Source organism: Ips typographus, linkage group LG2, assembly GCF_016097725.1.
Source record: "Ips typographus isolate SLU linkage group LG2, UJ_Ityp_2.0, whole genome shotgun sequence".
In the NCBI taxonomy this organism is placed as follows: Eukaryota; Metazoa; Arthropoda; class Insecta; order Coleoptera; family Curculionidae; genus Ips; species Ips typographus.
Window position 1 is genome coordinate 26295663 of NC_138423.1, and position 9624 is coordinate 26305286.

The window sequence follows — 9624 nt, forward strand, 5'->3', positions numbered from 1 at the left end:
ATCTTATTGACAGCGCCACACTGGTCGATCCCAAAACTAATTTTAAACATAAACCATTTTAATAACAGGGTAAACTTTCAGTATAAATTAAATGCAAATAAAACACCACATTATCCAGAAACATATCATTCATGTTCAGGCTCAGAAGTTGTTACAATAGTTTTAAGATTGGCAACTTCAGCCTCCAGCTCTTGAACAATATCAGTTTTCTGTTTCAAAATCAATTTTAGTTCGTTTATTTTTTGTAGCTTAGCTTCTCCAGTTTTAGCCAACTCAACCAGTTTTCTTTTTAGAAACTTTTTGCGATACAGGTTCAAACCTGAAATAAATTATTCTAATTTAAATGGTTTTTCAATTATATACAATCTTACCTTCAGTTTTAACATCAGCTGTACCTTCAGGTGGCAAATTAATATTGGCTTCATTTACTACATTCAACTCATCATCCACAATTTCAATGTTGATTTGCTCTGTAGTGGGAGTAGTGGTACTGTCAGATGCTGTGCTGAAAAACTGGAACAATTTTGAATTCTTCTGCAAAAAAATTGATAAAAATGTATAAATAATGTATATGTTGAATAGGATGTAGTTACTGGAGCTCTTAGCACTTTTCTGGAGAACCCTTCAATTGAAAATTGTTCTGCAATACAATCCAAAGATTTAATCAATTCATGCAGTTGCATTAAGGCTTTTTGATATCTAGTTTCAATTTTTTTACGCCGTTTTTGCAACCCTATATTAGCATGGTTGTCTACAGCAAATGTGTCCTCCTTATCAACACTAGCTGCTTCACTTGAATTAGTACTAAATACAGATCTGAAACTCAATTAAATACAAGTATTTAAGACATTAAATTAATGTTAACTCACTGTTGGCTTTCATCAATATTTTCAAGCAAAAAGCTCTCTATTTTTATAGTGGTTTTATCATCTGAATCTGATGTCTTCAACCTGCCATCACACATTATGATAATGCAACAATTAGAATATTAATTACAGCTAAAATTATTATTACCTTTTTCTTCTCTTTGGGTTATCATCAGTCTCTTGTTCTGGTCTAATTTTTAGGGTCTTTTCATCTATTTCAGTAGAGTCAGATTCACTTTCAACAGGACAATCTGTTGCAAGAACTTGACAACTAGAATCACTTTTATCCACTGGTACCATTTTGTGTTTTACTCTTTTTCTGAAAGTTTTCCAATTATGTATAAACTTATCATTGATGGTACTTAACTTACTTGACTCCTTCTTGACTATCACTTAATCTGCTTGTGGAAGATTCACAAGCCGAAATTTTAGCAGGAGTGTTAACAATCCTGTAAAAAGGTAATTAGTTAAAGTGCTAAGGCAATGTGTTGTGTGTACGTTGTATTTAATGGGACAGCAGTACGTTTCAGAGTTGGAGTACCCTCCACATCTTTAATGTCCGAATTCAGAAAATGCAATGAACATACTGCATAGTTTGCTGGTATGACCTTATGTTTGATATTTAGTATTTTCGTCCATTTTTCTTTGAGTTGTTGTGTCTTTGGAAAGCTGAAATGTAAAATTATTTTAGGTAGGTGCTTCTGTAGAAGTTTTTCCAAAAATCAAACCTGAAAAAATGAAGCCCCTTAGCATCACTTTCTGATTTTTTGCAAACACAACAAACTGTATTTTTTGACATTATTTTCTATTGCAAATTTCCAGGCTATGTCCTGAAATTTGTGTTGTTTATGTTTAGGTATTGTTTAGTAAACAATTACTAATTACTACTCTCAGGAGTCATATGTCATATCTGTAGTTCGTCCATTGAAGTCACAGAAATCTTTAGCTGCATTCGTTTCCAAGCTTCATGGAGCGACTGGAGCAAATTTGACGTCACTATGACGTAATTTGGCAAAACCACAATTTGACCAACTGTCAAATTACGTCATTGTGACGTCAAATTCGCTCCTTGGAGCTTGAAAAGGAATGCGGCCTTTATCCAAGTAAGTACATTATTTCAGGCAGCCACAGATAGATGACGCTCTTCACAGAAGTACCAATGAGCTTTATAATGGTAGAAATATAAATTAAACAAAATAACATAAAAAGATCATCTTGAAAGGGAAGTAAAGCAACTTATATTTAAATTTTAATTTATCTATATTTGTCTGAATGTAACACATATTTACAAATTTATCAGCCCTACTTTTTACTTGGTAGAAACACGGGTATGTTTATTCCATGCAAAGTTAACAGCATAAGACTTGGGCTTGAATCGTTTTTCCTTTTTGCTTTCTTGGACATACCAGTCCCAGCCATTTTTCTCACAGTACTCAATAGCTTCTTCTTTAGTGGAGAATTGAACTTTCATATTTGATAGTGGATCTCCTCTAAATGTTTAAAGAATATATTTTTAACAGAGCCAAAGATACAATAAACTACTTACGTAGAACACCATCCCATCAAAGGGTTTTCCCAGCGTTCCTTAGTATCAAAATCCATTTCCCAGTGTCCAATATTGTTAGTACCGCTTTGCATACAATTTTTAGGAGGTTCATAAATTCTAACCTTACGGGACTTGATCTGTTCATCTGGGACACCACTTATCAAAGACAATTCAGTCTGAAAAGTACAAAAAAATTATTCATCTACTTTTAACATATTAGGAGACATACTGGGCCTTCAACTGTTATATAACCCTGCAATTTCTTTCTGTGTTCAATTTCTTCTGGCTTTAAAAGAGTTAGGTCACTGCTTTTTATTGGTGCTTCTGTCTGTAGAATTGAAGAGGTTGACAAGCAGGGCGTGCTCAGGGCTCTGAAATTTGATTACCTGCATATTATTAGGAAGTGTTATGATTATTTTAATACTTTAGGCCTGTGAAACACTGGCGTAAATAGCCAGATTTCGACAAAATAGAAGTCATCGCCGATAAGGCTGCAAGCAACCCGGTCTGGTTTGTTTCTTTTTGCAGTTAAACTGAAATTTAATTTTTATTAGTAGGTATTTATATAAAAAAAATATATTTTTAACTTTACAAATAATTGTTGGATTGATTTGACAAGCAAACCATTAAGCACTGTTCTGTCAATAGTCAATAATGTCAACATTCAGCTGTTTTGAATGCCTGGAGGTCAAACAGATTGTATTGTACCAATGTATTTTTAAGCTTGCTCAATTTAAGTTTCGTTTTATCTGTAATATTTAACTTGTAGAGGGTGCTGCTACTTCAAAACGTGACATTCCAAGATTGTTTCCTTGTAAACCTTAAGAAAACTGAAAACATGTTAAACAAAACTTAATTAATAGTAAATAAAAAATAGTTATGTTTATGTTTAGGGACTTTGGGACAGGGACAGTTGAAAAGTTGTTGGAATGGTTGGTACTATTTTTTACGTTTAATGGTTGGCATGTTGGCAACAACTTTAAAATTTGACGTTTGACACATGACAGATGCTCGAAAAAGTCGTTGATATTTGAAGAGTGTAGATTCAGGCAGTATTGTTTTTTGTGGTATTTTCCTGGCGAATAATTATCCAAAACTTTACAATTTTTAAGTAAAAAGAGTTAATTCAATCACCAGAATACAAGATGAATCGAGAAGAGATGCTGAGAAACATATTTTACTCTGATAAATACTACGACGACAAGTATGAATATCGGTATGTATACACACACTATACAATGTAAATTTTGCAAGCATTCTTGGGTACCCAAGGTAAATTCCAGAAGGAATCACAAAGAATATTGCACCACCGTACTTAAAACGTTCGATTTTTTTGTTAACCCACACACCACACACAGGTGTTCTCTTCTTTCTTTTTATACATTTAAATTGACAACCTGTTGTTTTAGGCATGTGGTCATTCCTAAAGAAATGGTCAAATATGTGCCCAAGACGCATTTAATGTCAGAGGATGAATGGAGAAGCATTGGTATTCAGCAGAGTAAGGGATGGGTGCATTATATGACACACAAACCAGGTATGTTATTAATATTGATATTCATATCCACTAATATCCAGGGCTTTACTATTTTATTAAAAAATTAAGCAAAAATGTGTGACAATAAGTGAGTGATTGAGTACAAAGCTGATTATCCAAATTAGCTCGAATGTTTAAAGAAAATCCACTAACATAAGCCCAAACCATATTTATCAAATATCTTTAAATTATAATAATGATTAATTAAAATGTCTTGTTTATTTCAGAGCCTCATGTCTTGCTATTCAAAAGACCCATCACTGAGCAGCCCCCAGAGAGAGATAACTAGAATCCTATTTAGTAGTTGTTATGAATGTTTTTTAAAACTGTAAATACTTATTCTCACCCTAAAAATTGAATCTCTAAAGCGTTTGTGGTTAATTTAGATGCATTTTTGTTCTTTTAAAACTCATATCATATCACACATTGTTTTACTTTAGATTTTAATTTGTACTTTTTTAATGCCTTATCAAAAATAGATTTTTGTAATGTCCATCAATCAGTCCACTGGATTTAATTGTCTCGGTTAATTTATGAATGTAAGGGTTTAGGGAAGTCCTCAGCCACTATAGTGATAAACCAGCCTTTTTTAACATTCAGCAAAATGTTTGCTACCAATCAATTCAACAGTTTCAGAGGGACATTTTAAACATGATCTTAACCAGGCTGTTATTAATACTTAAAATGTGTCTTTCTATAGAATACTGCTTAATATTGCAAGAGTGTTACAGATACAGCTTTGAGCAGTTTTAGATTAATGTAAGTTTAGTTTTGTTACAGTATTTGATAAATAAAGCAGATTTTGTTGCTTACTGTAGAGTTTTTTTTCTAGTGTTAATAAAGCATTACATATACTCAAGAGAGAACTTGTAAACCATGCTCTTGTATATTGACATGCGGAAAACACTTTATAAGGTCGTAAGGGTGACAGTGATCAGTTCAAAAAGCAAATGTGATATGTAGCAACTGACCCCATTAGTGGAATAATACGGTGTCATTTAATAATTGGCACATTTTGGGTTTTTTCATAATTTCTGTGATAGCTTCAATGGCCTTGCCATGATTTTTCCATTTTACTGTGCACAAAAATGCCGACTTAACCATCGGCAACTGCAGCAGTCAGTGAAGAAGCATGAAGTATTTTCAGACAAGTCATAGATGGAGCCACTATTATATTTCGATTGAATTTCGATAGCGTATGAGGCAAAATTTAGATTTAAACTAAACAGGGTATAACACGTGAAAATATGTATACCCTGATTATTATAATTTTAGTTGCACGTCATGACACAGGTGAGGTACTAAAGTTAAGTATTATCATTAAAAAACATTGAACTGTTAAGCCTCTACCTGAAAATCTACGCAAATACCTAAACATGTCTCCATTATTACTCAAAATTTAGCCACAAATGCCAAGTAAAACACATCAGTTCTCAAAACCCTCAACTCAGGGTCTCCTAAACTACGCTTAAACTAAGCTTCCCTCACTCCCAATAGCCCAAAAGTTTATGTAAAACAGTAAAAATCACTCAAACCTTTCTGTGAATAAAATTCAAATTTAAACACAGTTCTGACATTAGATGTCAAATCATATTCTTCAATTTCGGTTCGTTTTTTTGTAAGATTGGCAAGATTGATGACGTGCAACTAAAGTTATAATAATTAGGGTATATTAAGTTTGAAGTGTATACCTATTTTGCTTACAATAGAAATAAAATGTACAAGGTGTCTCATTAAAACGGCCCCCCTTTTAACTTTTTTGTTTATGATTTTAGAAAAAAAATGTTTATACGAAAGTTGTAGAATTTGTTCTTAAGATTTGAACGCAACTTACTTGAATTATTCAGGATGTTCCAAAAAAGAGTGACAAACGAAACTAATGTTTTTTGAAATAGTATAAAAACACCCTGTATATTATTTAATTAAATTTTATTAAGTTTACAGTACTAGAAAGCACTTGTACCTACCATTGAGTATAGTGTTGGAGTAAAATCATCCCACTTCAAAGTGTTCAACCACTGTTGAGTTAGATCCGGTTTTTTGTAAAGTAAAACACTGACACGGTTGGGCTTTTTCCTGAATTGCTGTTACAATGCGGCTTGAAAAACTTATGAACGGCATGAACGACAAACAAAAATAACCTCAAGTTTTGATTTTAAACCTTAAAAAATCATCTAATCCTCAAAAAACTCAATTTCCACAATACAAACAAACGCAAAATGTCACCACTATTTCCGCCTTCCGCCATATTGGAATTTTTGACAAGCACCTTCTAGGCTTTCTAGTATAGTAGGCGGTGACCAGTCCCGAACCAGCACGAACAATCGCGAATTTAAAAACTCGTAAATAACATAGGTATACGTCAATAATAACGCCTAATTTCCATATCGCTCAGTTCGTATGTAATAGAAAAGGAACGACAATTACTATATTACTGCCACTAGCCCAGAGAACGGACTTTACGGCCGCATTCGTTTTTACGTTCCATGGAGCGAGCAGAGCTTTTTTGACGTCACAATGACGTAATTTGACAGTTGCTCAAATTATAGTTTTGCTAAATTACGTCATTGTGACGTCAAAAACGCTCTGCTCCCTCCAAGGAGCTTGAAAACGAATGCGGCCTACATATTCGTGATTATTTCAGAAAGTATCAACTTTTTACTAGTATTAGTTAGTATTCAACTTTCATCAAAACAGCACTTTCCATCAAAATTCGTATTGTGATGCCAATTTTTGACCACACTGTATTATTTATGATGTTTTTCTGCACCCACTCTTAGAATCAACCGTGTTTAACGCGACAAAACACAAGAAATTGATGCAGTTTCCGGTATGGTCCTCCCTGTACAAAATGACTGTTAAGATTTGACTAAAATCCAACAAATCGATAACATCTACTTTAAAAAAAATATTATGTAATCCCTGTTAGCTTATTGTATCCATCGAGGACAGGAAGTAGATCAACATCACATTTTCAAGACTCTAAAAGCATAAATATTTGAAAGACATCAACCAAAAGACCCATTGTAAGGCGTAATGATAGGTTTTAGTTCTTTTTCCCATTGAGCTTACAATAGGATACCTGATTGTGCACTCAAGTCGTGCACAAGTTGCAATTTGCCGTAATTGCGTTCAATGGGGGTGTAGTTCCTGTTTGTCGGATATTTTAAATATAAAATCGCTGTATTGAACGCTTTGGAAGGTCGTGCAAACCTAAAGGTTTATAAAACCAAATCCAAATAAAAAAAATATTATATAATACACAAAACCCATAATTCCACTCATTTCGTTCATTCATAATTCTTTGGTATTCACCCGGTCAACTGTATAAAAGTGGTAATAGTACGGAGGCGCACCACTAAAAAAAAAACGAAAGCCTCACCATCAGAGTGTTTCATTGTGTTCACAAGCCAGTGAACCAAAAGGGATCAGTTCAGTTAACAAAACTAATCTGTTCGGACGGCCTATGTGTAAATAGGGCTTAATAGAGATTTAGATAAATCGTTTTCAGAAGAGGCATCATGACAAATATAATAAAAGAGCGAAAGATTGAAAGATATAGGTACTCGAGATTTCTTTAAAATGAACTTTGGGTGAACAATTTAATGTGGAACGTATACCTATAGGGTAGGCACAATTCAATCGATTTGTAAGACTTTGTAGAAATTGGCGACAGCTTGTTTATGTGAAACGTTATTATAGAAAAGACATTCATTATTCTTGGAGTAATTTTTATACATATATCTTAATAATATATATTTTTAAAGTTTACACTGAAAAATGACGCAGCACTGTTGCTAATTTGGGATTGGTCAAGAAAATGCAGCATAGCTGGAAGGTGCTTTTTTGCACTCTATCTATACCCAAGGAGGGTAAACAGTAAAGGATTGTTCGATTGGTCGATTTTGTTTCCCGCCGGCGAATGGATCCTGACGTCACAGTAAAGTCTCGAGCTCGTAGTGACGTGGTAAATATTTTACGTTGCCAGGAAAATTTGACCGGTAAATTACTGGTAAATTACAATCAATGTGTTTCTGGCAGGTCAAACATTGACACCGCTTTTCTCCCTGACTGTCAAAATTTTGTAGTATTTTTTTTATGTTATTGAATAGAAAATTTAATAAGGATTTCAAAAATTTGCTTAAAACAGTCATTTTCTTACACCAAGTGGGTTTTACAGACGATTTTGTCCCTGACTATCCTTTCAAATTGTGTTTTTGGCAGTTCAAACTTTGACACCGCTTTTCTCCCTGACTGTACCAGATTTTGTACTATTTTTTTTATGTTATTGAGTAGGAAATTTAATAAGGATTCCAAAAATTTACTTAAAACAGTCATTTTCTCACTCCAAGTGGGTTTTACAAGCGATTTTGTCCGTGACTGTTTATTCAAACTGTGTTACTAGCAGTTCAAACTTTGAGACCCATTTTTCCCCTGACTGTATTAAATTTTGTAGTGTTGTTTTATGTTATCAGATAAGAATTTTAATGAGGATTTCAAAAATTTGCTTAAAACAGTCATTTTCTTACACCAAGTGGGTTTTACAGACGATTTTGTCCCTGACTATCCTTTTAAACTGTGTTTTTGGCAGTTCAAACTTTGACACCGCTTTTCTCCCTGACTGTACCAAATTTTGTAGTATTTTTTTATGTTATTGAATAGGAAATTTAATGAGGATTCCAAAAATTTGCTTAAAACAGTCATTTTCTTACACCAAGTGGGTTTTACAGACGATTTTGTCCCTGACTTTTCTTTCAAATTGTCTCTGGTATTTTATATTTTGACACCCCTTTTCTCCCTTAATAAGGATTTCAAAAACTTGTTAAGTTAAGTGTGGTTTAGAGTGTGACTTTTTTCACCTGTACTGTCACAGTCTCACCCACACTTAAATTAAGCTCGCCTTACAAAACGACGGTGCAAACGAGGGTAAACGTCCAAAATATAAAAAAAAATTATTTTATTACATATTTCAGTCTATTTCAGCTTCAAAAAAAGAAATAATTTGTTGAAATGATTGAGCTAGCTATTTGTTCAAAAGTTTTGAAAGAAGACTTATTGTTTGATTTTAAAACATATTTTCTCTATCTTTCAGCCTCAAGAAAGAAGAGCGGAAGATTATGTTGTATTACTTAATTGAGCTGGCTAATTGCACGGAAAAATATATTGAGCTGTCGAGTAAAGAAGACTCAATATTTTTTCGAGGTTTGACTGGCAAAAAATCTGTCCAAAAAAATATAATTAAATCACGTGGACAATTTCACGATAATTTATAGCGCCCCTTGAAACTCTACCGGTAGAGCAGAAATGCACATTAAATTCGAAAGATTCATAGGAGTCAAAAAGAGAGTGCTCCAGCCTGCTCAAATCAATGTGCCCAATAAAACCATAAAACATACAATATCAGTGTGAAGTACGTCCCATTTTGTTCCACAACAAGGACCGTATCCTTCTTCGGTCAGGATACACGACCATACACTTTACAAGCTTAAGGTTCAATCTTTGATGCGTTTCTAACGTATTTTGAGCTTTACAGTTCGAGCTTAGAAAAGGGGAATTGGCTCGCGATCGTAGCGCCGCCTTTATGAAAGTGGGAAAGTCGCGATTGGTGCGGGGCGCCGAAAAGCCCGCCCATTTTAAATTTCGAGTACCCAGAATGCAGCAGAGTGCCATGTACA

General features: G+C 33.8%; 4 protein-coding genes across 5 annotated transcripts in view; 2 read left to right on the top strand and 2 right to left on the bottom strand.

Annotated features, from left to right (window-relative positions):
• Window positions 1-110: 110 nt before the first annotated feature.
• LOC145724230 (uncharacterized) lies at window positions 111-1873 on the bottom strand. Of its 2 annotated transcripts, XM_081972385.1 has the most exons (9): window positions 1752-1873; window positions 1595-1696; window positions 1365-1535; window positions 1238-1315; window positions 1015-1185; window positions 870-950; window positions 594-816; window positions 372-534; window positions 111-319 (listed from the first exon to the last, which is right to left on the bottom strand). In XM_081972385.1, exons 2-9 carry the CDS (start codon window positions 1663-1665, stop codon window positions 126-128), a joined length of 1152 nt encoding a protein of 383 aa, XP_081828511.1. In that variant the 5' UTR covers window positions 1666-1696; window positions 1752-1873; the 3' UTR covers window positions 111-125. The 2 variants fall into 2 exon arrangements, with proteins under 2 accessions (XP_081828511.1, XP_081828510.1); XM_081972384.1 differs by lacking the exon at window positions 1752-1873 and having other exon boundaries at window positions 1595-1745.
• Window positions 1874-2102: 229 nt separating this feature from the next.
• Window positions 2103-3053, bottom strand: LOC145724652 (NADH dehydrogenase [ubiquinone] iron-sulfur protein 4, mitochondrial-like). Its single transcript, XM_081973008.1, has 5 exons — window positions 3005-3053; window positions 2837-2945; window positions 2642-2783; window positions 2413-2588; window positions 2103-2356 (listed from the first exon to the last, which is right to left on the bottom strand). Exons 2-5 carry the CDS (start codon window positions 2890-2892, stop codon window positions 2176-2178), a joined length of 555 nt encoding a protein of 184 aa, XP_081829134.1. The 5' UTR covers window positions 2893-2945; window positions 3005-3053; the 3' UTR covers window positions 2103-2175.
• Window positions 3054-3413: 360 nt separating this feature from the next.
• On the top strand, window positions 3414-4761 carry Cks30A (Cyclin-dependent kinase subunit 30A). Its single transcript, XM_081973009.1, has 3 exons — window positions 3414-3628; window positions 3822-3949; window positions 4177-4761. Exons 1-3 carry the CDS (start codon window positions 3558-3560, stop codon window positions 4236-4238), a joined length of 261 nt encoding a protein of 86 aa, XP_081829135.1. The 5' UTR covers window positions 3414-3557; the 3' UTR covers window positions 4239-4761.
• Window positions 4762-9045: 4284 nt separating this feature from the next.
• Dpm1 (Dolichyl-phosphate mannosyltransferase subunit 1) overlaps window positions 9046-9624 on the top strand; it is a 48293-nt gene continuing 47714 nt past the window's right edge. The window contains exon 1 of the mRNA XM_081974182.1: window positions 9046-9058. The gene's annotated coding sequence lies outside the window, so the exon portion shown is untranslated. The remainder of the gene's footprint in view (window positions 9059-9624) is intronic.

Coding starts and splice junctions, on each gene's coding strand:
- LOC145724652 (XM_081973008.1), bottom strand. CDS start 2,892: ATGACTTCTATTTTGTCGAAATCTGGCTATTTACGCCAGTGTTTCACA. Junction 2,784..2,836: donor CAGTGTTTCACAGGCCTAAA/GTATTAAAATAA, acceptor ATCAAATTTCAG/AGCCCTGAGCACGCCCTGCT. Junction 2,589..2,641: donor ATATAACAGTTGAAGGCCCA/GTATGTCTCCTA, acceptor TGTACTTTTCAG/ACTGAATTGTCTTTGATAAG.
- Cks30A (XM_081973009.1), top strand. CDS start 3,558: ATGAATCGAGAAGAGATGCTGAGAAACATATTTTACTCTGATAAATAC. Junction 3,629..3,821: donor GACGACAAGTATGAATATCG/GTATGTATACAC, acceptor CTGTTGTTTTAG/GCATGTGGTCATTCCTAAAG. Junction 3,950..4,176: donor TTATATGACACACAAACCAG/GTATGTTATTAA, acceptor TGTTTATTTCAG/AGCCTCATGTCTTGCTATTC.
- LOC145724230 (XM_081972385.1), bottom strand. CDS start 1,665: ATGTCAAAAAATACAGTTTGTTGTGTTTGCAAAAAATCAGAAAGTGAT. Junction 1,186..1,237: donor GATAGTCAAGAAGGAGTCAA/GTAAGTTAAGTA, acceptor GAAAACTTTCAG/AAAAAGAGTAAAACACAAAA. Junction 320..371: donor AGCTGATGTTAAAACTGAAG/GTAAGATTGTAT, acceptor AATTTATTTCAG/GTTTGAACCTGTATCGCAAA.